We start from the raw sequence: 27,998 nt of genomic DNA, 5'->3' as shown, positions 1-27,998 counted from the left end.
TTTTAATTTCAGATAAATATGAGAGAGAAGCCAGTAAATATTGGAACGAATTTTACAAGACTCATAAAAATAACTTTTTCAAGGATCGCAATTGGCTATTTCTGGAATTTCCAGAAATTCTTCCAGAAAAAAGGAGACAAGAGTTGAAAACAGAAGAAAGATCTTTGGAACACACACAAAAAAATAGTACCAACAGTTTTTCACACAAAAATGAAATGTTTGAGGAAGGAGAAAAATATTGGAAGAAAAATTATGGAGGTGGTTCTACTTCTGTACAAGGATATGTATATAACAAAAACCAAGCAAAATCTCTCACTGACAATCCTCAGGGTAAAAACTGTGGAGAAGAACTTGGCAGGCTAGAATCCTTCCCTGGTAGTGATGCCACTTACAGAATATTAGAGGTAATGCACTGCAAATGTTCTACTGTCATATAAAACTCCACTTAATTGCTCAAAAGCCGAATAAAGACTGACATTTCAGCCTGGAGAAGAGAAGGCTCGAGGGAGACCTATAGCAGCCTGCCAGTACCTAAAGGGGGCCTACAGGAGAGATGGGGAGGGACTCTTTATCAGGGAGTGTAGTGATAGGGTGAGGGATAACGGTTTTAAACTGGAAGAGGGAAGATTTAGATTAGAGTTTAGGAAGAAATTCTTTACTGCGGGAGTGGTGAGACACTGCAACAGGTGGCCCAGGGAAGCTGTGGCTGCCCCATCCCTGGAGGTGTTCAAGGCCAGGCTGGATGGGGCTTTGAGCAGCCTGGTCTGGTGGGAGGTGTCTCTGCCCAGGGCAGGGGGTTGGAAGGAGATGATCTTTAAGGTCCCTTCCAACCCGAACCATTCTATGATTCTATGAAAGTAAACATTTAGAATTTGACATACTACGTTTGTTTATGGCAGAAACTTTCAGAGAAACTTGGAGTCTGTGCTTTGTTTTCCCTTTAAAGTTTCTCCCAAATCAGAATTTAGGGCTGGATTGTCGGGGTCCTTTTTTGCTGGAAGTTGGGTTTCTAGTTTCGTAAGGAAAGTGCTCTGTCTTAAAGTGCAAGTACTTGACACGTTCTTATCAAATGGTGAAATCGGACAAGAATATTGCATTTTCCTATGCAGTGTGAGAGATGGAATCTCTCTTAAATTTAGAAAGACATTGGGGAGAAATGTGATCATAGAAGTGAATTGAGAATTGTAGTATGAGCTCATTATACCTTTTCTGTCCAACATATCTTCAAGTCTAACGCGTCCTACTTATGAACTAATTTAAAACAAAAATAAAAAAAAATAGGTTTTATTTGCTCATTTATTTTAACTTTTTGTTTCTCTTCTGATTTTAGGTTGGTTGTGGTGCTGGAAACAGTGTCTTTCCTATTTTGAAAGTTCTATGGTATGTAGCGCTGGCTTTTCAACTATAAAAGTTCAATTCTTATCTTAATTTTCTTCAAATGTTGGTACTAGACCAGTGCTGCAGGAAGTGTTGAGTGGATTCTTTTACAGCCCTGAAATTATGATTGCTTGCAGACCACAGATAATGTACGCGATACTCCTCATACTAGTCAGCCCTAGTCTCGAGGGGACCATATTTGCTGACAGTGTTTGTCTTCAGGTGCATTCAGACTGATTTCTTGTAGTTAATCTCAGGCAGGTGAAATATTCTCTTGTCTTACCTGTCTTCATAAAGCTAACTGGTATCTCTTCAAAAGGCCAAAATCAGAGGCAGTAGATAATGGCATGTGATCTTCTGGTAAGAAGTTGTATTATTTCTGAATTTGGCTGGTACGCTTTGTCATATTGCTTCAGGTTTTAGTGTCAAGGAAGGCACAAGTCCTGTATTGCATTACTTAATTCCCTGGAACATCTTAATCCATTTAGCTTCAGGTTTTACAAAAAGCTGTTACCACAGCACGTCTTGCCTTCCATGTAGGCAGGAAGGTTTTTTTGGAAAGGCTGTGGGGTTGAAATAGATTTCTTCTTATTCATGCCTCCAAGAGCTTGAGTATGCCACAGTTTGTTATTCTATAAATGAATTTTGATTGCTAGCATCACCACCGTGCAAAAATACTCCATTTTGCAGATATGGAAACAGAGAGCTGGAGGAATTGCGTGATGTACCAGGGGGTCATACATGAAACCTCTTAGTGTAAGCAATGCATCTTCATCCCAAAACAAATGCTTTGCTTTATTCAGCATGTGATGAAAGGGGAGCCCTGTTTCATATGAAAAGTTTGGAAAGTAACACTATATGGGGAAAAGATACCATGTGGCTGTATTAAAAAAGATGAGACACTTTTGTGTTTTCCTCACAGGAGGCATTAGTCATACGTTGGCATTTATCATAACTAGGAATCCACTCATTAGGTGTTTTTCCTGGAGATCTCTGTTCTTTTGCAAATCCTTCAGTCAATCACATTGGTTTGTACATTGAACAACTCACGTGTTTGTCATGTATATCACCTGGTGGAAACATCTCTTAGCAGGTTTGGCTTTAAAGTACAGTTGGTTTTACTCTGAATTTAATAATATAAAAATTGACACTGACTTCTTTTTATATCCATAAAAAAGGCAAGTATAAGTGTACCCTAGCTACAAAAAATTTTCTGCTTGGGTCTGTAACATAAAACTGCTTTCCTCTGCCCTCTTTAAAATTTAAGTTATTGCTTTTTAATACAGTGCATTATGAAATCACCATCCAGATGATGCTGTGTCTTTGTTTTAAGTTGACTTTCTACACAGCTCCTATTCTGCTCTAAAAAAATTAAAATAGCATCCTAACTAGTCAATTAGGTAATCAGCTTAACTTTTCCCAAGGGACTGGCTGGGTCCAAAGCCTGGCTGCTTGTCCTTATCCATGATAAATATCTAAACTCATCAGCTCTCATGGTAGGCACAGAGCTGATAGTTTTGCTCAGCAACAAGGATGCAATATATTCTGGTCCACAAGGGTTCTCCTGTTGAGCCCTCAGAGAGGATTCACTAACTCAGCTGAGTATACTATGAGATCATAGAGACACTGCCAGAGTTTATTGATTCCCTTTCTAAAGAAACCATCTCTCCAAAATTACAAATATTTTTTAAGAGAGATTAATTGATCATGAGTTGACCATGAGGTTATCCCTCAGTAGGTTTGGAGGGGCTTTCTCTGTTTCTCTTAAATGAATTTTTCGGAGATGAAAAAGATTTCTCCCTTAGAGTTACTGGTATCTGATGAATGGTATGAGGACATTTGCAATTGGCTCAGTTTTGGATGGGGAATGAAGGGAAAACAGTTCTACAGGAAATTCTTATTCATCTTAGCTTACAAAACAAAGGGGATAATGGAGGGAAACAACCAATACTGCGTAATCTAATCAAAAGCACAGCAAGGTGGGATGTGATAATTCAAACCTCTACAGAACTGTGGATGACTTTTGCAACACCCGACCTCTGCCCAAATCATGTTGCTAATTAAAGTGCATACATGGGCTAATGATAGAGACTTAATGCAGTGCTTCTGTAAGAAAATGTGACCTATTAAATGTGCATTTATGTAATACAACACTAGGACATTGTCATCAATCCTGACAGCCCTCTGTGACCTTCTTTCTTTTCCTTTTCACTTCCTCCCTGACAAGGCTATGATTCTCGTTTTTATACTAACTGCCTGTTGGTATTCTTATGAATTTGTCTGCCCTATTGGTTCATTACAACCTTTGTGGCTTTCCATGTGCTAGACATCAATAAGGCATGCTTGATCAAACCTGTGGAGAACCCCAAAGGGCCCTCTATAGTTCTGTGAACACTGATGTGGACTTTCATCTTTTACAATAATAATTTTTTAACTGATGTTGGTTTTGTTTTCCTAGCAATACACCTGGAACCTTTCTATACTGTTGTGATTTTGCTTCAGGAGCAGTGGAGCTGGTAAAGGTAATTCATATGCTCGCTTTAGAGTACCTTATAAGCCTGTAATTCAGGAGGCTGCCAGGAAGCCGTCTTCATGAAAAAGAACGTGATGGCTTTGACAACTTTTAACTGAAGTTTTCAATATTCCAAAGAACAAAGTCTTACTCTATGCAGGGAGGAATGAATACCATCAGTGAGCTTGCTTCTCAGCTTGAGTAAGATACCAGACAGAATAGGCTTTTATATGAGATGTTTTACAATGCTGAATAATTGAAGAAAAAAAGTTTCTTGAGTCACAGTAAACGTATTAACTACTACTGTTCTCTCTGTGCCTCTTTTCATCTTTTTCCTGACAGTCACATTCGTCCTACAATTCAGCCTGGTGTTCTGCCTTTGTTCATGATGTGTGTGATGATGCTTTGCCCTATCCTTTTCCTGATGAGATCCTGGATGTCATTCTCCTTGTCTTTGTGCTCTCTACTATTCATCCTGACAGGTAAATGAAGACTAAAGGGCGAAGCAAATGGGTTAAATCTCTTTTATCACTGGAGGTTTTCAAGAATAGCAAAAGAAAATGATGAATCTTTAATTTATTATTTAGTAAGCTACGATATATATAAAACAAGGTATTTTAAATGCTGTTTCTCATTTTCAGGCTTCAAGAGAAAAGCTGGTCAGGCCAATTCACTAGTGAGCCTTCTGTCTCCATCAGAATACAAGGGGTATATTGTAACTAAATACACCCCTATTAAAAGTGACAGTGATTCAAGAAAATTACAAATTAAACAAACAGACCGCTAGTCTTCTAGAAGGAAATTATTTTTAGTGATCAAAACCAAACATTCATGATTTAAGACCTTACAATAAGTTGATAAAGACTTAGGTTGCTGATTTAGCCTCATGCAAATGCTTACATGCAGGCTTTTTAAACCAAAATGCATGCAGAATTTTGAAACTTGTTTGAATTAAGAAAACCTGATCTAATTTTCATGCATAGTGTTATGTTGACTGCTGTTAGCCTTGTTATTAATGCCTTTCAATCTCTAATGAACCAAACTTCATGACTGTTAAGGCTGGCTGATTGTGAAAATGCCCTTTTTTAATGGGAAAAAGTGCAAAAGGGGGCATGTAAGTTAAACTTGACTCTTCCTTTAACTAGATCATATGAAGGGAAATACATGCTGTATGTGTGGTAATACATTTATTACTTTAAGAATGTCATTAAAACGGGCTTGTCAAACAGAACAGTATTTGCCTAAGTCTGAGAACTGTTTCCCTGCCTCCCTGCCTAAGTTATTCATGATTAGCTTTACAGAAAAATCTTTCCCATATAGGATATTACTCCTTCCTGTTTGTTCAGAGATGAGCACATGAGTCATGCAAAGCCTGGTCCAGATTTCAAAAACAATTCAAGCAGTAGATTTCAGATCTCTGTAACTGTGGTGATGCTGCCAGGAAGAAATTGGACAATAGAGACGCATTCATTCAATCACTTTGCCTGTGGAAGCAGTAATCAGATGTTCTGTCAGAATTTCTGTGGATCTTTTTCTATTAGTCATTTGGGAATGTGTTCGTCAGTTTTGGGGTTTGTTGTGTGTTGTTTTTGTTGGTTTTTTTTACTCCCTGCGTCAGCATCTAAAGGCTGACATAGATGCGCGCGCGCGCGCGTGTGTGTATACACACATAACGATTTCTGTGTAATTATCTGTGTTGTAAGACCCACTTTCCAAAGATTTGTTAGTCATTACTGTCATCTTGTAGAATTAAAGTGACTGTGTAAAGGTAAATGTAATCCAGATCTATCTTGCTCAGTATACATTTTTTCTGGAAACTCTGAAAGTGGAAAATGAAAAAGAAAACCAAGAGAATGATGATGCGGAACTTACATACTTTGGAGACCTGGAAAATATACATGAGAGGGACACATTTGTATTTAGCACAGTTGTTACTTAGTGATTTCTCTTCAGGCTATTGTGTTTAGTTTTTGATAATTTCTAGTCTTCTACTGCATTTTTAGCACACTTGAATTCTGCTAGAAGTCCCCTCTAAAAGTTGGTTGTAGAATTTGAAAGGTATTAAACTTTCTTCAAGCTATATAATTAATGTGCTCTAGTCCTACAGGATGAGATTTCTCAAAGTACTTTCACTTTTCGTGCATGTACATTTTTTCTGTTTGTGCAAAACTTATGTTTATATAGGCAAAGTCTGTAATTCTGTGCATAACTACCTGTCTCGAACAGTCTCTTAGGTGGTGCTGCCTTTTCTGTCTGTGGCAGCACACCTTGGTTGCCTGTGTTGACCATGAGCAAAGAGGACAACTTTTAAAGCACTTGGCTTCCTCTAAGGGAATTCCATGCTTAAAAAATGTATGCTACTTTTTGTTCTTGTTTGTTTGTAAATAAGATACTATTTTCTGCTGAACCACCTATGAATTCCATCCCTTAAAAATCAAGGTAAGATGCCTGCACTGTTGTTGCAAAAGGACAAAATTGCATTAGTGATTGAATTCTGACATTCTTCGGGCAAGGGGATAAAGCCAGCTGAGAGACAGGGATGGTGTAACATGTTCTCTTGGTACACGGTCATGGTATGCTGGTTTTGTATAGTTAAGTAGGACTTACTCTTCTTTAGCGCTTTTCAGATGCAGCACTCTGCCTTTCCTTTCCATTCATTTAGCATTCACTCTGGCTCCACATCTTCTACATGGTCTATCCTCTCCCCTGTGGGAGGAAGGGTTGAATTAGACAAGTGGATTTTTCTACGTTGCAGCATGCCAGGTGCAGACTGTCTTTTATTGTCTTTCATGAATGTGGAAAACCTAAGTCCTCTGTTTATTCTGAAAGAGTGAGGCAAATCCAAGCCATCATTCATTATTAATGTATTTTGCAGAGTAATGCAAATGTATTTATAAGAAGCTCCAAGGTAAGGTTAAAAAGTGAGAATGAAGAAGCTCTGATCTAGTGAAGGGGAAAGAGTATTGCCTATGGTATTTTTTCCTATTATACATACGGCAGGCTGGTGTAACCTTGATAAGGAAGAGCTGATGCTAGATATCACCAAGATTCACAAACTTGTCATCATTTTGGAGGATGCAGACTTTCCTCCTCTAAGTAGCCATATCTCCAGATGGAGTTCTGCCAGATTCCTCTCTTGAGGTACTACTCAGATTCTTCTTCCCATCCTCAAGATGGTGTGGAGATACTGATTTTGTGTGTAGGACCAGTACCTCCATAAGGAAGTTAGATCAGTTTTTGTCTGCCTTCCAGGCCCTTGATTTTGCTATGTAGAGCAAGAAGACTCAGTCTAGCTCACCGATGCATGTAGCGAACTGCTCATTCATTGCTTGTCATATATCTGCCCGACCTCCATCCTTGAGATTCTAGTGAAGTGAAGGAGAAAGGCTCCTTTTCTCTTTCCAGTTTGCATTCTCTTACAGTTCCTTTTAAATTTTTGGTTTAGAGTATTTTTTTTTTTAAAGAGTTCTTCCTGTTCAGTAGTGTCTGGCCTTTTTATAATAAATATAGACACATCTTCTCACTGTAGTTTTGGAAATCTGTGTATAATCCAAGCATCTAGGGAAAAAAAAAAAAGTTAAGTTTGTAAATTTCACCAGTATCCCATCTATTTTCTAAGGATGCAAGGGGTTGTAAATAGGTTGGCTAAACTACTGAAACCTGGAGGAATGTTGTTATTTCGAGACTATGGAAGATATGATACAGCTCAACTTCGTTTTAAAAAAGGTAAATCCTGAATGTTTTTGTAATGCTTTTTGTCACTTTAATTCTTTTGGAAAAAAAGTTACGTGTCCTTTTTCATTACTGCTCTAATTTCTTAGGTCATTGCTTGTCAGAAAATTTTTACGTACGAGGAGATGGAACCAGAGTATATTTCTTTACCAAAGGTATGAAATGGTACAGTTTTATAGAAAGGATTAAGTGTCTCTGAAGATTATTTGGGTTATAAAAGCTCATCTTAGAACAGAAATCTAAAGGTTTTATTGGCTTTTTAAAAAATTCTCTGCTTTTACAAAGCCCAAAGCTAACTGTTGTAAGAAAATAATTCCATTTATGTGTACATAACAGGGTTGCATCTGGGGTCCTGCAAGATTGCTTGCAGACATCACTGGAATTTCTCTCTGTCTAAGCATCTTGTGTCTAATGGTATGCTCAAATTCTGTTATTTAAAGATGTATTTTATTTCTTTCTTAGAACATGAGATAAATGTACTTGGAAGGGCAATTGGTAGCAGTGCTCTGATATTTTGTTCTGCTATGTTGGTGATTCTGAGCTGTGAGGCCGTTCCTTCTGCAGGAGCTAAACTTAAATTCCTGATTATGGATACTATTCCTTTTTGCCCGTCCACTCACTTGTTTCTGTCGTCAGTTAGCTCAGACTGGTATATTTTAGCCCAGCTACCAGAAACTGTGAAAGTGAGCATCGTGGTACTATTTTTTTTTTTTTCCTTCTTACTCTCTGCAACTTAGACTGTAAGCAATAAAGATGGATCAGGATTTATCCCAGTCTGAGTAATTTTAGAAGTGAGAGGAGGATCTGGGACATGTATGGGAAATCACTTGAATTCAAAGAGCTTTCTCAGTTTTTAAATTTCGTGGTTTGTGCTTACTCATGACAAAGAAGCTTCAAGTTTTCCAGTGGTGACTGACAAGGAGATAATGATGGTGGGATAAATGTGGGGATTGTCATTTGGCAGATGAAGTAGCTCTATCTGGATAATATGTGAACAGTGACCAAATGGCATACATTTGTTCTTCTCAACTCTGGCATACTGAACCCTCTGAAGAAAGGAGATCTATGAATGCCATGAGTAATAACCAATGTGGTTTGGGCCTCAACATAACATTTTTTTACTGTAATATAAATTGAGAGCTATGAAAATGAATTTCTAAGAGAAGACTTCTTACGGGCAGTTTCCTTGATCTTGCAAATCACAAAACAGATTTAGTTCCATCTTTGGTCAAACTGCAGGTTGTTAATTAACACATTCTACAAATGTTTTTTGGTTTTTTTTTAATTACAATAATTCTTCGTATGAGAAAATAGATGAGGTATGGAACATGTTCAACTTGGCTGGATTAACTGAAGTACAGAATTTAGTTGATCGACGATTACAAGTAAACAGGAAGAAAAAAGTGAAAATGCAGAGAGTTTGGATACAAAGCAAGTTCCAAAAACCATTGCTTCTATCTCTGAATAATCCTGAAGAAACCACCGAAAGGCACACTTATAGATAATTGTACCACGAACTCCAGAAACTGAAGCAAATTTGAGTACGTATATTTCCTATAAATCTTGTGTTAACCACTGAAAAGGAGAAATATATTGAACTGAAAACTTTCCCCTGATATTTTTGTAAATGTATGTGTGTGAAAATGATTGGGGGGGAGAAGGGGGGGAAGGCATTTCTGACTTCTGCTTTATGTGCAATAAAGGGATATGCATTTATGTGGTCATAACTGTGACCAGGCACTATTTTACTTCCTTGAATATGAATGGTCAATAAGAATAAGCATGTATCTTGTTCCTGCTGAAATTCACCATATGTAAAAAGTTTTAGACTGAAGCATAATTGTTTCAGAGATTTAGAGAAACAGAGTCTGTTCTCACTACAACCTGTGCTGTGTTAATTTCTGAGTCATGTCTCTTAACCACTGTGTGTCTTGCAACTGTATTTCCTCTTGGGCGGAGGGAAATTTCGTGGTGCATAAATAATGAAGACAAAATCTCTTTCTGATTTGCATGTAAGTTATCATTTCATACTAACTGCATGTGACATGCATGGGTATCAAATTAGTCAGTGATTGGCATCCTTGACTGCGGCTGACCTATTCGTCTGAAGTCTCCACTTTTCCATCTATTTGCTCATCAGAAACATGCCAAACTCAAGTTCCTGTAACAGCTTAGTGACATATACAGTGTCTTTAAAGTGCTGTAGGTTGTAAACTGAACATCATTTAGAAAAGATTTGCCAAAATGTCAAAACAGCGCTGAAACCAAATAGTTAACATTTGCCTGGATAAATACAAGCATTATTTTTATGATATGTCAGATACGCTAGAGGGAGGGGCAAAAAGAGTAGTCCAGAGTATATTTTATTAATATTGCTATGGGGTAATGTAATCACACTAAAATGGCGATCTACATAGCAGCTGAGATATTTTTGTTGTTTACAGAGAGAGATTACTTCCTTACGGCTTGAGTCTTAGAAAAAAGACACAATGCTTTTGTATTGACCTGTGGAAAGACAGCAAAAGGACAGGACTACACTAGTACCTTAAGGGCTTTTAAGAAGCAAACCAAAACACAAACAGTTTTCAGATGCAGATCATGATACTGAGGCAGTTTAGCTAGTATTTAAAGATGCCGCTTCTGCTATTTAAATGTAATTTCACAATCACTTAGCCACAAGGAGGAGAGGACAAGAAACAGGCAGATGAATAAAATAAATCTCTTACTTCAACAAGGATATGGAATGCATGTAATCTATAACATGCATGCAGTTTTGATTGCCATTAATATAGTGAAACTCTCAAAGTATCTTTTCTTGCTTTTGTTTTAGTCTGAAGGGTAAGCATGTCACAGCTAACAACCCATTTTTTTGCAAGTTATTAGCTGCTAAGCTAAGTAGAACTGATTGTCTTCTAGAAAAAAACAAATTCTCTAAATTTAGATGCTAAGTATCTTCATCCCCTTTGACAAGATGAGGGACCTGCTTAATTTCCATAAACCCAGATCTGTTTCAAGAATGAGGTGCAATAAAGGGTCTTTGAAGGTAGGATCTGATCCTGCATTTCTAGTGTATCCTAAATTCCCATTAGAGTAAGATACTGTTTTATGAATCAAGTGGCTTAGGAAGCTTTGGTTAGCAATGTCATTATTGTAACCTGCAATAAAACTCCTGTGGTATAAATCAAAGGTTAAAACATAGCTGTGTTTCTTCAAGCCCTAAGTTGTAAGAGACTGTAGCATCTCCATGGGAAATGTAAATAAATATCTGCTTATAGTTTAATAAGGTTGCTACCCTGTGCTATTAATCGTGACTTCTGAGTATGCGTAGCTCTTAGTCTGGTACAAAGCATTTTCAGTTGTAGAATTTTCCAGGGGGGCGATGGTGATAAGCTCTTGAGCATCACACAGTTTTATTCACGTGTGTGATGTGGGTTTTCGATGTGTAGAGGCTAATGCAATGTTTGCTTTGGCTCTCACACTGATATGTTGATTCTGGCAAGGTTTTAATATGCTATGTTGTTAGTTTGACAAAAATGTTACATCAGAAGAAACAAAACCCTGAATTCTCATGTGGCCCTGAGCAAAATTGACTTTCTCTCCCGCACCTTGCAGCAAAAGTATTGGCTGCCTTTTTTAGGATAATGGTGCCTGTTTTAGGAGTAGTAAGATCAGCTACTATTAGTAGGTGTAGAATATCCACTGTAAAGTGAACTGTAATTAGTCTGAACAGTTGTAAGATTGATAAAAGGGGAAATGGACAAAGACATCGTTCCCGATAAGAACTTTTGAATCTAAGTAGGACTTTCTGTATTTTGGCTTCGTGACATTTCAGTTTTCAAAAAGCTCAATCAAGGACATATTTTTTTTAAATACTTTCAAATTTTCTGTATTGGTTGGGAAAACTAATATTACAATATTGGCAAAAGAAAGGCAGAAAAGTAGAACTACTGAAATAAAAGAAAGAATAGAGGCACAGACAACTATATAGGAAATGCAGTTTAAAATGCCTTATTGTTAATTAATTTCTGGGGGAAAGAAAAATTAGGGTATTGCAAACAAAGCATGCCCAGTATAGAAAATGGCTGTAAGTTTTACTTTTGAAATCTGAAGTTCCTTCTTTAATCAGATACCTACCTGAAATCTCTAATGATATAAGCTTGTAGAAATGCATATTATATAAATGCTAAATGTTTTAATTGTTAATTGCAAATGATTTTTTTTTTGGTTCAGCACGACTTCCTATGCTGGTAAAGCAGACTTGTGAATGTATTCAAATGGCAGTTAGAGAAAGATAATCTTGTTAGAATTGAGCTTTGGCTTCATTGGCTTTGGCTTGCTTTATCAATAGCGTGTACTTTTTGTCTGTTTCCACTGGTATTGCATTACATTTATGTACAGAGATACATTAGAGCGGTACTTACTGATTTAGACCTTGCTTAGTTTTTAAGCAAGTACAAGACAGCTATAAAGTAAAGAAAGCGACCAGCCTTTTTTCCTACACTAATTTTGAAGCATTCAGTCAATAACAATTAACTAATGTAAAAAAATGTTGGTTTCTTTTCCAGCAAAACCAAGGCCAGATGCTTGTGCCATATCTACAAATCCACGGAATCTGAAGAGGACAACCAAAACTCAGGGCAGACAAGGAGACAGCAGGAACCCGAGTGACACTGGGGAAAAGTTTCTTGTATTGGAAACTGCTGTCTCTATTTTGTCTTTTGCTTGCGACTCAGCTAATCTGCAGATTCTGCTGTTTAATAATGACTAAAAATTTGTAACAAACCATCCTGAAATTTGTATTAAATGCCAGCGGAAATCACTTAACATAAATTTTGCTGCTTCATTTTGATTTGTGGTGTGATCTTTACTTGCTGCTCCTGTGTGCTCTTTGATCTGTTGACATATGTCTCATTTCTCCTTTTTCCTGTGCGTAGTAGACAATTAAGCAGTTTCCACAGGAGCTATATACACAAACATTTGCAGTAAAGTTTGCTGGCTGGGTTATTTCTAGGATGGAAGCAAGAGAGTTTTATTTCCTTCTGCACAGAACAGATGGCTTTTTCTTTTTGTGTGAGTACAATGAATTGTATAGATGCTAAATTAATATAGTGGTATTGGCTGTATTTTTTAATTATTTTAAGCCAAATATACCTTAGGGTATGCTGTTTGTAGTGGCAGTGATAATAGTAGACCATTCATACATAAATCATTTCTTCTTCCTAGAGTGTTTTCATAATGGGTGGTTGAACAACCTTGGAAATGAACCATATATACATATTATAAAAATAGTGAACATTGCTATTGTTAATAATACAAGTCACTTTGCCTTTCAGTATCTATAAACTTCTCTCCATGTCTGGAACAAAGATTGGACATGAGGGGGTTTTTTTTACATCAGTTATGTGCCAGTTGCTCTCCTCTTGAGAACCAGCCAGAAACTGGACAAGTCTAAGTCTGCTAAATGCAATTACAGTTAGTATATAGTCAGTAAGAACTACATGTGTTACCATGGATATCTTGGCAGGTTCTTTTTTGTACCTGCTGGTCTAGGTGTATAGGTCATGCCTGGACTGGGCTCTGAACTGTCTCTGTCCAGTGACCATCTTCCACCCCTTTGCTAGTACTAAGGAACTGAAAGAACTTGCCTGATTTGAAAGCAAGAGCCATACGGGCAGGAGGGAAGAAAGACGAAGATGCAGCCCAAAGGCAGACAAGAGGAGTGAGTGTTTCCTCTGGGAACTAGAGTAAGAAGGTTGCTTGGATGGAATGACAAAGCAAGGATGAGATGCAGAACTGAATAGGGAACTGAGGAACAGAACACCATGGGCACTGTACAGGGAGAAGATGTGTAACAGGAGACAATGTGGCAGGGTGAGGACATTGGGCCTAGAAATAAAATGGAGAAGGCAAGAGGAAAAAAGGGACTAATCAGTTACAGAAATAGGGTTGAAATCTGGGTAAACAAAGAGATTAGGGTAAGGTTTGGAGGTAGAAAGACCTATCTTCAAAGTCTTTTTCTCCCAAGTAGTACTGTATTTTCACATCTTAGTGTAATATTATAGGCTTTGTCTTTCATCCGTATGTGCACAATGTATTTCAATTTATTATAAAGATGGAATGTTTCGTTTGTTGTAGTTTATATGTGCTGTGCATATGTTTGTAACAGTGCAGGTAGGTTTATGATACACCTGCTTTTGCTTTTTCCTTAGGGAACAGTGTTTTTACCTTCTTTCAAGTAGAACTCTGTAGTGACAGAAGCTATACTCCTAACCTCCTGGGGAGCAAATACAAAAGAATAACAGAAGTGGCTGCATCCTGATCCTGTTCAATCAAGGTAGGACAATTAAATTTACTCCATATGTTCCAATGTTGTCCCATTTAAATCAAGACCATATCTGCAGTTTATCGCCTTGAAGCACCTCCCAATCTAAGTTTCTGTTATACTTGCGTCTGTTCAACAGAACTTAAATGAATTTGTATAAACTAGAAATACAATTTAAAAGGAAAATAGCAGAATAATCTTTAGGTTTTATCTGGGATTACAACAGTTTAGAGAAGGAATATGTTTATTATTTTAAAACTCTCATGGTTCCAGAGGAGCACTCATCCAAGAGGCTGAAAATTTAGGTTAATTGTGGTATAATGTACATCATCAAGAATATTAAATCTAATATCCATGTTAGGAAACTTCGTACACTTAATGTTAGCCAAAGGTATCTTGTCAATTGTTACTGTGCAAAAGGAGTTAGCAACAAGATAGTCCCATTTTCAGAGGATGTTTTATTGATCGGGTTACTGCAGTTTTGAAGGGAACATGAAAGATTAAGGAAGCAAATGAATTAGTTTAATGATGGCTAAAACCCACTGATGATATACACAATTTAATAAATGCTCAAAGACTAATCTGAGCATTCCTGTGTATTGATACTAAGTGAACTTTTAAGTTCATTAAAAACGCAGACTTGGTGTATGCTGCCAGTTATAAACACAACCAAAATCTTAAAATTTATAAATATGATGTAAAAATATAATGCTATATAGTTATAAATGTGATGTAAAAATAGAATTCTCTATAGCTACTGCACAAATCTGGTGTACAGTCTTCTCTGTAGTGTGTCCCATTCAGCTAGAAAAAAGATGCAGTAGAAATAGATGGTGAAAATTCCTAGAGACAAACAAGTTCATATGAAGGCAGGTTAGGGAAATGAATGATACACAATGTGAGGAGGGCGTGTAACATTATGGTTTAGTATTTAGAAGGTCTAGTTTATCCCTTTACACGATATAAAAAGCAAGGTGAATTATTCAGGTTGGCAGGCAACAAACGTACGTTCATAAATATATATACAGTGTGCCCTGTAAAAACACAAGGAATCACAATGTTCACAAGGCTAAAAGATTGGTGAGTTACCAAAAATGGGTTATATTAGATTCTTCCACTTTTATTTTTATATGTGTGAAAAGGAAAATCTGCATATTTACCGTTTAAGAACTTTAAATGCCTCCAATAAAAAAAACCCAACAATCCTACAACCTTTCTCATTACCTTTTGTGAGATCCTGACATTGCTTACCAGTAGAGCTGGAGAATAAACCTGAATACAAAATGTGTCTGGTAGGCACAGTTTACCGAATTTAAAAAGGAAAAAAAAGAAAAAAAAAACCCACAAAAAAACAGAGGGGAAAGAAGTAGAAAAACAGAGAACATACTAATTGGCATGAGAACATGTAGTCCTGTAGCAATCATACAGCAGTTAGTATTTTATATAGAATGACAAATTCAGTACAGTGCCTGAGAAAGAGGGAGAGACATCAGTCTTACCACACTTCCCTGTCACTTATGACAATATCAATTTAAACTGGCATTTGGACAAGCCAGAAGCCAAAGAGTAAAAGTAATTGGTTTGCTAAAAGAGCATACAATTGATTAATTATGCTTGGGTCAGACTGGCTGTATTGGAGGGTTTCATTGCAGAGCCAACATTCATTTTTTCTTTCTTTAGTGTCAGGCGCGCTCTAGCCTCCATTTCCTCCCAAATAACAAGTGCTCTTTAAATGGAGGAGCTGCATCTTTGAACTTGAATAAAAGGCTTGTTGTGCAGCGAAGGATTTAGCAGATGGGCTTAGAGAATCCGAACCTACCACTAGTCTTTTATCCTACACTAGGAAAAGCTTTGCCATTTTTAATGGCTCTGTTTGCTACATACCCTATTAAGCACAGTAGTCAGATGTCATCCTGCGGAATCGGGCAGCTTAGTTTCCAAAGACATTGATTACGCTCAACAGTGAGAGGATGAGAAAGAGTGGTGGGTGGAGAAGTGAAAAGACAGTGTGAGGCATTTCAAGGAGGAGGCTTGCAGCACTTGCATGTGGGTGACAATCCCTCTGAGAAACAGTTTTCACTCTGAAGTGGAGCAGAGTTGAATCTTCTGCACTTGCTTCAGGTTTAATCTCCTTCCCTGCAAACCACCAGTGCAGCCTGTAGTTAAATGTGCATTTATTTAAAATGAAGAGAAAATAACAGTAGCTGCATCTTTAGAATGGAGCTGTGATTTCACAGAGAGAGACCCTGGCATGTTAATCCCTGGCATAAATGGGTGTAATTCTCAATGACAACGCTAAGCCTGTTTACACAGGGGCTGAGCTAAACCCAAAGATGAAACACAATGCTGTTCAAAATCAATCATTTAATCCTTTTTAAATTTTTGTGATCTAACAACCAAGGATGTTTCTGTTAATAAAAAATGGTGTGACAAAGCAGTGATTGTCACTGAGCATGACTTGCTTTGAGATAAAAATTATGACAAACACACTCATAATCTTGTTTTAGATAAACATTTCATCTTGTTATTCAAGAGCGAATATTAGTGAGTTAAATAAATACTCGGTGATAGTTACTAAACTGTGAAATAAGGTCTATTTTTTACATTGGAAACAGTCTGAGCTAGCTTATACAAAGAGAGATGAACAAAATCACATTGGCAATGTCTACATTTTATTTTGCTGAAGTTTACAAGGAATGAATATAATCAACAGGAACCTTGGTTTTAGTTTCTTTTTATTTTGCATATACTTATTTTAATAACAAATGAAAGCAGATGAAAAAGGAAACTGCATGGCACACAGTCTGCAAAGCATGCATTATTATATCACTTAAGATATGTAACAAACTATTAAACCACACTCTTGTCTTCTGGCATCAATTAGCTTGAGGCAGAGTATCAGAAACAGTAAATATTTATGTTACTTTGAAATAATTAATATTAATAAAAGGCTTCAGGGTTACTCTGAAAAAAAAAAAAATCTTTGAATCTTTGACCCAGATTCCCAATGTCATTTACATCAACGTAAGTCCAAAGACTCTTAAAGTCTTTGGAGTCTCTTCAAGATAAAGACTAGTTTCTTGCAATTAGAATTCAGATTAACTGGTGCTTAATATTCCTTGTAAAAATAAAAAAGCAAACATAGAAATACAAAAATATTCTGTCAGTAAGAACATCGACATTAATCATTAAAAACTGAATTCAAAATCAATTGCACAGAGACAATAGCTTTGTTCATTACTCTTACTTTGTTTAAGGGCTGAAATTTGGTTTGGGTTTAAGATGCTCACATATCTGTGTTTATATTTTAGTGTAGGATAGTCAGAATTTTTTCTCCTACAACATTCTTTAACGGGTAGTATGTATTATGAAACTTGACAGCCAACGAGATAAGCATGGTTGAATAAGATAAGTAATTTACAATAGAATGCTTAAGACGTTCACTTTTGTGATGTTTCTCTCTCAAATACTTGAGAAAGTACCTGGGAAAAGTAGGCTTATTCTTAAATTTAACAGTCCTTTGAAGTCGAAAATAACAAAATTTGTGAAGATAAGATTGAAAAAAACAATAAGGGAAAAAAATGGCTTTTTTAATGCATTGTCAGGAAGTGAAAACATGTATTTATGTTTCCCTGTCTTTTTAGATTTCATAGAAATTGTGTTACTCCATTACCAAAAGACTTTGTGTTGGTATGTGTTTCTAAGGAAATACCGGTAAAGCAGTATAATTTAAACTTATGCTTTGGGCTTCCATTTTTTTCACAATTGTTTATTCTCCTTTTCCTAAATCAGTCCATCAGATTACAAAAGAAAACAAACATAGCACTCTTGGAAAGCCACAAATTGTTGATGATAATGCAGGCAAATATTAACTGAGTGTTGTTCCCAGTGGATTTTCCTGCCACCTGTGAGATCAAGAATGGGACAGTTCTATCTGCTATGTTACCAGTAGTTTTTTTATTAGAGGTATACTCTATGTGTCTTTGTGATACTTCATCTCACTTTCCCATCCTTGTTTCCAGCTACCCTACTTTCTGATTTACATTACTAAAGCTTTTGGAGATTCCCAAGTGGAACGTAAGTAAGTATTACTCACATATTATGTACGTTATCTAAGTATTACTATTTGTATTCATCAAGTGAATAAACACAAAGTTTAACACAAATCTCCATGTGTAACTACATGAACAGTGACAGCTTCGGGCCTCTTGGTTTTCATCCCCAGCTTACTAGGCGAGATCAGCAATGAACGTGCAAACTTTCCCCAGGGGAGCCTAGAGCGACCTTTTTTTATCTCTCTGAGTGCTGCCAACTATTTCAGTACTCCCTGATTATTTTTTTTTTTCATAAAACACAACAAAACAGTTATTGCCAAAGAGAAGCCTAAAGGGTTTGGATTATATACATACATGCATACCTACCTACATCTGTGCGTGTGTCTGTGTGTAAAAATCAAATGAGAGCATAGAGAACATCAGCAGGCTGGGAGGTAGAGAAATGGAAATTGGCTGTCATCCAGTTAAAGAGAAGTCCAGGCATGAGAAAAAAGAAATTCTTTAGAGAGGCATTTATTGTAAGGCAAAAAAGAAAGGTGGTATGCTTAGAAGTTCTTCCTAAAACCAATGGTCATATGAGGTGAGAAGTAAAAGAAAAGTTATCAATGGACTTTCAGCTTTTGGTCTGGAAGAGTGTATAAGCCATAACTTTCATGTTTGGACTTTCTAAGCACTTTTGTACAAGAGGCCTGCTGGGGATCCACATTCTTCTACAGTCAGTATGGGTGCTGAGTCATCAGGAAAGTTGGCCATTTAGCTTTAGGTTTCTAAATATAGAGGTGAACATTTAAAGCCCTAATCTGGGAACAGTGGAGACTCGTATGAAGCTTTGGTGACCTGAATGATTTCATTCTTAACAGTGCTCGTATCGGAACCAGAGCTGTGCCTGTATTACATGTACTCATGAAAATTGTAGCTCCTATGACAAAAACTAATTAATTAAAATTTTTAAATGGTGAACAGAAATATAGAAGAGTGGCAAGTTTCAGTCTCTGCTAAGGATCAAAACTCTCAGGGTAGCTCGCGTGCTCTCACTCTACGCAGAGGAGGGGAAACAAGTAGACTTTGGGGGAAGGAACAGAAGAGCAAGCTAACTTAAGGAAGGAAGCTTAGGTTAAACCTTAGAAGGGGAGAATTTTAACTCTTCAATTGGGTTTTAGCTATTGTGTTCAGCGGGTAAGGAGTATGAGTTTGTGGGAGTCTGCCTGGAAATTGTCAGTTCTCTGAATAAATATTGTCAGAGAAGATTTGTACTAACTTTACCTTTGCAGTTGGTGTATTATACCAACATTGAGTACCTAGGCTGGTGGGTTTTTTTATTTCTGATGAACTTCTGTATGCTTTGGTCTGTTTGTTTGGGAACTTTGCTAAAATAGGACCTTATTTGATGTTCAAAGTACTGTGACAGAGAATCAGAATTACAAAAAGGCTTTTTCACTTTCACTATAGATAAATTTGTATAATCCAGTATTGTATAGTAGAGGTTCCTTCTTAAAAAAGTGAGGTTTTACACTGGTGATTCAGTGAGTTTTTTTGACAACGTTCTGTGCCTTCTGCATAGATCCTAGCTGAAGAGATGCTTGCCGAGTGCTTCCCCACCTGAAAACGTGGCGGGGGAGGGAGAAATTCTGTCTGGTCAACAATTCCGTCAGTTTGGCTAAAGGTGTACATTGCCACCGGTGACGATGTGCCTCTGCCAGGGCAGGCCTCAGCCATTGTGCCTGCTGGGTGCCACCAAGGTGCTGTGACTCGCTCCTGGTGCCCTCTGCACGTTTCTGCGTCTGCAGCAGGGGTGCCATCTCCCTACCCAGCTATCAAGGTCTTCCAGGAAAGTGAGTGCTTGAACAAGCTGTGAGGTCTGATGGGTATTGTTCTGGCAGGCCAGGTATGGCCCAGGGGCGTGCCACTGCCTGGCTCTGCTTTACGTGAAGCAAAATCCTTCATTATTTACATCATTTACAGTCCGGGTAGACAAAATTCTTGGTGATTTTTTGAATTAAGGGAAGGATACTTTGCAAGTGGATAGCAGCAGAGGGAAGACTATTTTGAGGGGAAAATATTTTTTTTCTATAAACTTTGTATCAAACTTTCATCCTGAGGACCTATAGTGTGTTTCAAGAGCTGGTTTTTGGTAGGTGAAATAGCTGGAACAGAACTTCTTAACAGGGTGCAAAACACCCTGTAGCTATGTTAAGTGGCAGAGTACTAGCCATTGCATCCAACCTGCGCTGCTTTTGTACAGTGGCACTTCACATGCAGCTGATTGGTTAGTCAAAAAGAAAAAGTCATTACCTTACTGTAAGATGTGAGCTTCAAAATGAGGCTGTGCCCTCATTTTCTATGAGAACTTAAGACATGCAAAGTTTGAGGTTTTAAAAGTTAGTCAGCCATATGTGAGTTACAAAACCACAACGAGTTAGCAACTTACGTTAAAATTTGAAATGAGTATTTTTTTGTTTGCTTCTAGCTCAAAATCAGTTCTATCAGTTTCCTTCCAACGGGTGTAAGACTAAGACAGACAATTTTACAACAAAAGGGGATTTCTTGACAATATTACAGCAGGATGATGAGAAGAATCTGTTTCTGATTAAACCTAGGGTGGAGGACTGCACTGGCACTTGTCTTAAAAGGTACTGTTACTCGCCTGCCCCTAGCTGTGGACTTCTTGTCTGTTGCTCCGCAACACCTGCTAAATTCTTGGAGTTTCTCAGCCGCATGCAGATGGAGTCAAGATCTCTGAGCTCCACAAGATAAATGCCTAACATGTGACCTACAAGTGTATTTCTGCTGCCTGTGATAGATACAAAGAAAGAAGAAAGTCCTGTTTTATTCCACCAGGAGGAAAATCAGTAAATGTATTATCCTACCCTTTATTTGGGACTTTCTAATGTGTTCTTTGGAGAGGACTGAATCCTGCTTTCAATTATGCATGGTATGCTGAAGGTATTGATTTATGACTTTATTACCAGTCTTTATTATAATCCTCTTTATTTTGGGTGCTGTCTTTGCACAGGATCAAAACCAGAATGCGTCTGTTTTTCTTAATTGAACTTCTTACTGTTATATGTCTATTTTATACCTACAACGTTCAAAACACTATTTCATGTGTGCTACCATTAATATATAATGGATGAGAGCTTGGTACAATTAAAAAATACAGAATGCAGCTGCGAAGAGACAGAGATACGAAATTCAACTTAATGATTGTCTAAAATAAGAGCCATGATTCCAGCTTAAAATCAAACATTGTGTGACCAATTGCTACATTTCATTTGAAACTTGTATGAAAAGAAACATGGAAAATACAAAGTATTTCCTGTCTCCACAAAACTGCTAGTGCTTCTTTTCTCCGGTGGAAGTGACCTCGCGGTGTCTTTAACAGTGGGATGTACCCAGTTAGATAGCGGTAATTCCCAGCAGTATCATTTGGGTTTTGTTCTCTTGTGGAATTCAATGCCTTTTTCATTCAGTCTTTTCCTTCATCTGAAGGCCCTGAAGTTTCAGGCATCCCTGTTAATTCTGTAGATGCAGCTATATGAGTTGTGGTGAAATAAAGTTTCCATACAAAATGCAACCTTTGTATACAAAATATACCTGTGGATTTCTCTAATGAATGTGCCAATGCCATGAAGGGCCCACAACAGCTTCCTAGGGAGTGGCTACTATTATGCAGCATTTAATTTATGCACAATTATAGCCCTTCTTGTAGACAGCATATCTAATGTGACATTTTTAATATAATATAATAGTTTTCTTTCCCACAATTCCTAAGACCCTAGCTCAAAACCGATATTACAAATATTGTTCTGACCCACCAGAGCCAAGTAAAAGTTTTGCCACCACCTTCACTCACGACAACATTCATCATAAAGAAATTTCGTAGTCAGATCTGCAGCTATTGTGCATAGCTGTTCAGGTAGATTCTGTTAACACTTTGATCAGTTTAATATCAAGTATTGGTGGGCTGCTGCTTCTAGGACCTTCTTGATATTTGTGGTTTTCCCCTCCAGATAGGAAAATGGGGAATCTTTTGGCAAAATGAAAAGAAAAGAGAAAATGCTGCAGCTTGAATATGTCTGTACGTTGCTGCGTTGTCAGGCTCGGTTTTTAAAATTAGTTTTTCAGTTCTTCTCAGAAGTGCTTTAGTAAAAGATTAATGTTGGCGTTCAGCAATCACAGGACAGAAGCAGTCCAGAGTCTGTATCTGCTCCTTACAGAAAAAGCCTGTAATAGAAGCAGCAGGATGACTTAATACAAAGAATTTTGAAAAAGGAAACTAAGCTGCTCTGTGTTCTCATTTATTAGACAGAGAGGGGGAACTGAAGAGTAACCTTTAAGGAACTCAAATCGCACCTGAATAATTTGCATTTAGAAAGGATGTTCCTTTTGTGTTCAATTGGTTTATTGAATCCGTGTTAGATTCCTGTAAATGCTGCACAGCTTTTGCATCTCCAGTACTTTGCCTAAATGAAAGACTAACCTTTGGAATCTGGCTTGGCTATATTACATTTATGTTTAGTCTAATAGAGGTGATGAAAGTCATTGAACTGAATGGCACAAATTCCCTTGGTCCTTTAGAAGCAGCTTTAACAACAATCTCGCTTGAATGTTCAGAGTGACAGAAATTAACATTATTCCTATACATAGGAACATGCTTCTACTTAAAACAGCCTTCACCAATTCATGTCTCGGTAATCTTCCATGAGGGCAGTGTGGTGCCAAAGGAGGAAAAGCTGAATATACTTTTCATTCCCAGGAGAAATTAAAAAGAAGGCAAGTGCTTTGAGTGGTTAGCAAGCCTGCCTTCATTTTGATTCTACTGACCTGCCATAAAGAAACTTGAAACAAAGCTCATGTTACTGAACAAAAATATTTTGAAAATGAGTCTCTTAAGGAGCTGTGGGGTTGGTGTGAATGTGGTCTGAGCTAAGTTTTTTTTTTTCCCTCTAGTGTACAGTATAAGTTGACAGTAAATTCTTCTTGCAGATAGTGGTCATGAGAAGTTTTGCCCTGGGGGTCAGGCAGAAAAGTATCAGAAGCGTAAGAGAAATCTCACTGTGTATGTGGGACATCTATATAATATGCCTATCTCTTTCCCTTTCCATTTCAGCATTTTTGTGTAGATCTCTCGGGTATCTTGTACAAAGTCTTTAAGGACAAAGTATTTAACAAGGTTTTTGAGACCTGTAATGTTTTGGGATTTGTGTGTGATTTTTATGCAAAAGCAAAATCATATTGAAATCACACTTGAATCTAGTTTGTGAATTACGTTTGGGAAGTGCTGTGTAGAAAAATACCCATAATCACTAACAGGGATTAGGGATTTAATATTGTACCCAATATATCCTGCATTAGACACATAAGATTGTAAGTAGCATTTCTGAGTTTATTCATAGCAATAACATCTTGCTTGCATTAAGGCAGGGTGACAGTTTAGTTCTGATCCTGAAAAGCAGGAAAAAGCTAATGTCATTGTGAACTCTGCATTCACGTTCTCTATATGGGAAATTTGCAATAACAGTGCAATTGCTCTTTTGAGTCAGAGTCTGGGATCTCCTGAGTTATTCTGAATGTGTGCTAGCCTCATTTATTGGCGTCCTGGTCCCCAGATGGACTTTTTCTTCCACTGCCCTGCAGCATTCCTTGCCAAAAGGGTTACTCTTACACTTTACTAGGTGAAGGTAGAAGAGTTTGGAATGAAAGTACTGAAAAGTGAAAGCTTCTATAAAAGAGACATCATAATTTTTTTTTTTTCTCGAAAAACCTATGTAGACTTTGCTTTCAGATTGTTGAATCCCACCCCAAGAAGCTATCCAGTAAACAGTTTGTCATGGCTGGGCATGAGGACTAAATAGCAAGAGGCATGGATAGCCACCATCATAAAGGACCACCAAAGCCATATCTAACCAAAGGATTCTCAAACAGCCTGGATATTTTTTACCTGTCACATCAGCAAAAAGGGGCTGGCTGCAATCCTAGAGTCCAGTACAGCTGCTTAACTGTAACTGGTTGTGAGGCTGTCTAAGAAATTGTCCCATACTGGTGAATAATAATCTCATCTCAGTCATCGTCAGCTCATGCTTGGGTTAGAGTGAGGGTGACAGGGTAACATGCGTAGCAGTAACTTTAGTACTTAAGACTCACAGCTAGCGTAGAACAATGCTACGTATTCTCAGAGATGGAGGATACTGCCCATTTGTCTTCTGTTCCTTGCTCTGCCTGCTCAAAGAATAATAAATCAGCATCAGTATGCTGCTCTATTTTCTCTAGGCACTCCAAGAATGAGCTTTGGGGTATTTAAGGGATCTACTAAAGCTCAGAAATAAAACACGGGTCATCTAGAACAATGGATCTTTCTGCAGTAATAGCAAAACTTGACTCTGTGAGGACAGAGTTTTCTTTGGAAATGGTTCATCTCAGTCTCAGAAGCTACAGAAAAGGAACATTTCTTTAATGTTGTCTGCTCCAACCCATATTTATGTGCATGTGTGTGTAAAACAAAATAAAAATTCCAAAACAAAGCAAGCTGACTTGTTCCTTTCCAGCTCCACGCAGACAAAATCTTAGAACTGCATACATAGCAGTTGTGTTACGTTACACATGCCTGAGATGTGGCCGGGAAACTATACAGAAATACATAAAAAATAGAATAAAAAAATAGAAACAAATGTGCAGAAATGTCTTGCTGCTATTTTGTTTGTCTCTAATAATGTTATAAATAAACGAGTATGTGCAATTGACCATGGATTATCCTTTACCCCTGCGGACCTAAAAACTTGATTTGGAACAAGTTTTGCAGGATACTTTATAACTTCTTTGGATTTTTTTTTTATTTTTTAATAACTTGGCATATGAATTTGAGTGTACTGTGGTACTATCATCAAAAAGAAGATCAAAATAGTGACTAGAATAAGTGAAAAGGAGATAGAACTGGCACAAAATCTGTATGGAACAAAGGAGTTACATTTATTACCCAAAGTACAACTCCCATTGGGAGCTTGTGTAGGTATCATACAAATCATGATGGAATATGTTCTCTAACGAAGGACCATTATTATGGGAAGCAGGTAGTCTCCATTTACAATAAAAAGCTAGGTACAATTATATTGGTTGTTAGCATGCAAGCAGCTAAAGGAGCTCTGTGTGTTATTAGGCACTCACCCTTACTACCTGAAGTGGAATTGTCTGATAAGAAAATTGTGTAGGACTTTCTGGGAAAAAAATGCAAATTGTGTACAAAGTTGTATGTATGAGTCTTATCACTGATTTTCATGCTTTAAGGTTAAGTTTTGCCAGCAATGACACAAATATTTTGGCTGTTCCTGAGGTCTGTGAGCTTTATTAAGTACATGAATAACAAATACACTTGATATATCTGACAGCAAACTATGTTCCCTTTGCTTCCCTAGGATCCTTAAACCTTGACTGAATCCCATCATCTGAGAGAGGCATTGCTTTCCCTGTTGTTTCTGTGACAGTTGAATGTGAATGGTGAATCTATCTTTGGACGGCAGAAAATGAGATGCATTGTCTTTTAGTGGTCAGGTCTGATAGATACGCTCTTTTATGTGTCGGCATCGAGTCTTATATAAGATTTTGCAAAAGTGAGAATAAGTTTTCCCTAGAGAGACAGATGAGGAATAAAGGATTAGTGCTTCTCTCAGTACAATAACTCCTAATGTGAAATTCTAGCCCTATTTACAACAATGAGAGCTTTGCCACTGACTTCGGTAGGATCACGATTTTTACCCCTAAGGTGCAGTTGTGCTTTCCTAGGAAAGCTAATGTATAAAATACAGCCTCTCCCAGCACATCATCAATGCAATAGCATAGAAAGAGGATAACATTCAATGACATCCATAGCCAATAATAGTTGCTGCGAGCATCCTGTCGAGCAGTGTATTAATGTTAGTCACCAGCTTTCTGGGTTTGTGTAAGATTATTTTCTTCGTACCTGGATGAGAGAGACTCAGGATGAGTTGGGGTTCTTTGTGGAACTGTGGTTATCATTTGTTTTTTTGTAATTTTCTTGAATCTCATCAAAGAAAGTCAGATGTGGTAAAGCTTCTTTGATTCTTATTAATAAAGCACACCATTTATAACTAAATTTTAAAGCCCTTCGCGGCACTGTTTAATTTTTCAGCTCTCTTTTTTCTGGTTTTATCTGGTTCTGTGTTAGCTTCCTATCCTCAGGTCTTATCTTTTGTAAAGCAGATATTGTCAGGCATGCACCTCATGAAAGAAGGAAAAAGACTCTTGATTGGGGTCCCAGTCTCTGCTGACTCGCAGTGGGCAGTGTGCTGTGGACATCAGCAACATTACAGTGGGTCTTTGGCCAGTATGTTGCCTACAAGTCATGGATTGAAGACTGTTGCTCCACATCTACTGGGTAAGATTAACTCTTTTTGATAGGGCTGTTTAGATGGCAGCTAAGAAAATAACTCCTTGACGTGTTTGCATGAGAATGAATCCTGGAGATAAAATTGTATTGCATAATAGTTTCCTGCAGCTCCCCAGATACTTGTTAGGGTAGTCCGAAATTTAATTCATCCTCTCCCTATGAAATTGGATCTCTACTTTGTACTTCTGATTGCTTCTCTCAGCTCGATTAATGACATGGAAGCACTTGTTCTTTTCTCTGAATAGTGCCTGGGTGCCTCCTGCTAGAGCAATGGAGATCACCTTCTGCTGAGCTTATACATATATGCAGCAATAGCAGCCATAATGGGTGCTTCAGTGCACTGTGTAATCTTCTTCCAAATTAAGGAGGCTCTGACACATCAGTCAATTTTTCCCTGCCTGTATTTGATTGCACATTTAAAATCAGCTGACTCTCAGATCAAGTGGTGCCTTGCAGCTTTAACCTCAGTGGTGGCTGTTGTCAATGTTAGGGAATTCTTCTGTCACTGTAAATGGTAAAACAAGACTCGTGCTAAAGCTGGCCCCGGAATTTCTTTGCAGTGATCCTCCCTGAGAAACCTAAGCTTTTTTGGTTGCAAATAGGAAACTCCTGGAGGAGTGTGTGCACGTGGTAGAAAGAACATAAGAAGAGGGGAAAAAAAAAAAGATTTTATTGAATAATTTCCAAAATTTATATCAAACCAGAAGGAAGTAGAACAGTCGCGTGAGGTGACAGAGCCCTTTTAGAGCCTGAAAGTACTGGAAATTTTACTTAAGACTGGGCAAAGTTCTGCATTGTGGTATTAGATGTCACCATCCTGAGATATTCAGTTTGGCACAGTGAGACCACTTCATTGCCTCATTTCATGCTAGTGTGTTTCAGGCTATGCGCTGAGTATCGCCCGTATTTGGCTTTTTATACTGTGTGCAATAGATTCAATTTTCCAATTCTACAGGCAATATCTTTAGCAGTATGCCCTAAAATGCCTTATGGATTCAAGCTGTCCCTTAATCAGTGTGGCAGAGGATGCAGTTTTGATCTTTTTCTCTAATATATGAACTATGATACTAGATTCATTCTGGCATACATCTGTCAGACCAGACTGAAAGCATTCAGTTAGAGACACTTCATTACCAGAATGGGGCCAACAAATTGGAGACAATCTAAAAAAGGAGGATTGAAATATAACATAGATGGGAAATAGAGGATATGTCAAAATAAGGTCATAATGAAGGACTTAAATTGCACATCTATCCAGACAGAACAGGACATCCTCAAAACATGCTACAGTATCTGCATACTGATATTGACTTTTACAAACACGCAACAAATACGGATTGTTTGTGAAAAGAACAGCTAAGGGTCAAGATGTAACATAACAGAGGAAACAACTCTGCAAATATAAATATTTATTATTAGTGGGCAGTAACTGCTTCCTACTAAAATTGGCAAGAATGATTAATCCAACCCTCTTAATACTTATTGGAGAATTAGGAAGCTAATGAGAGAGTGCAGCAAAAAATGCTCTTCTGCCTTCTAGAAAAATCAGCAAAGCTAACATTGCCAGACCGTAATGAAGAATATTCCAGTGTACTGAGA

General features: G+C 37.6%; 2 protein-coding genes across 14 annotated transcripts in view; both read left to right on the top strand.

The window, feature by feature from the left end:
* METTL8 (methyltransferase 8, methylcytidine) overlaps positions 1 to 26,105 on the top strand; it is a 118,124-nt gene extending 92,019 nt beyond the window's left edge. For 7 of the 12 annotated variants that reach the window (XM_054207934.1, XM_054207932.1, XM_054207933.1 and 4 more), the window contains 7 exons: positions 13 to 404; positions 1,331 to 1,380; positions 3,836 to 3,899; positions 4,232 to 4,371; positions 7,509 to 7,615; positions 7,711 to 7,776; positions 7,958 to 9,056. In XM_054207934.1, the coding sequence (XP_054063909.1) occupies positions 13 to 404; positions 1,331 to 1,380; positions 3,836 to 3,899; positions 4,232 to 4,371; positions 7,509 to 7,615; positions 7,711 to 7,776; positions 7,958 to 8,358 (1,220 nt within the window). In that variant the 3' untranslated portion in view covers positions 8,359 to 9,056. Of the gene's footprint in view, positions 1 to 12; positions 405 to 1,330; positions 1,381 to 3,835; positions 3,900 to 4,231; positions 4,372 to 7,508; positions 7,616 to 7,710; positions 7,777 to 7,957; positions 9,163 to 12,186; positions 12,692 to 13,830; positions 13,956 to 17,965; positions 18,021 to 25,407 lie in introns of those variants that run through there. The other 5 variants (XR_008467596.1, XM_054207937.1, XM_054207938.1 and 2 more) reach the window with 5 other exon arrangements.
* TLK1 (tousled like kinase 1) overlaps positions 13,879 to 27,998 on the top strand; it is a 97,769-nt gene continuing 83,649 nt past the window's right edge. Inside the window, exons 1-2 of one of the 2 annotated variants that reach the window (XM_054207916.1) lie at positions 13,879 to 13,955; positions 17,966 to 18,020. The gene's annotated coding sequence lies outside the window, so the exon portion shown is untranslated. Of the gene's footprint in view, positions 13,956 to 17,965; positions 18,025 to 27,998 lie in introns of both variants that reach the window. The other variant, XM_054207915.1, reaches the window with a different exon arrangement.

This window comes from Rissa tridactyla, chromosome 7, assembly GCF_028500815.1.
Source record: "Rissa tridactyla isolate bRisTri1 chromosome 7, bRisTri1.patW.cur.20221130, whole genome shotgun sequence".
Lineage (NCBI taxonomy): Eukaryota > Metazoa > Chordata > Aves > Charadriiformes > Laridae > Rissa > Rissa tridactyla.
Note: the sequence above shows the minus strand (reverse complement) of the source record. Positions and strands in the feature narration are given on the sequence as shown.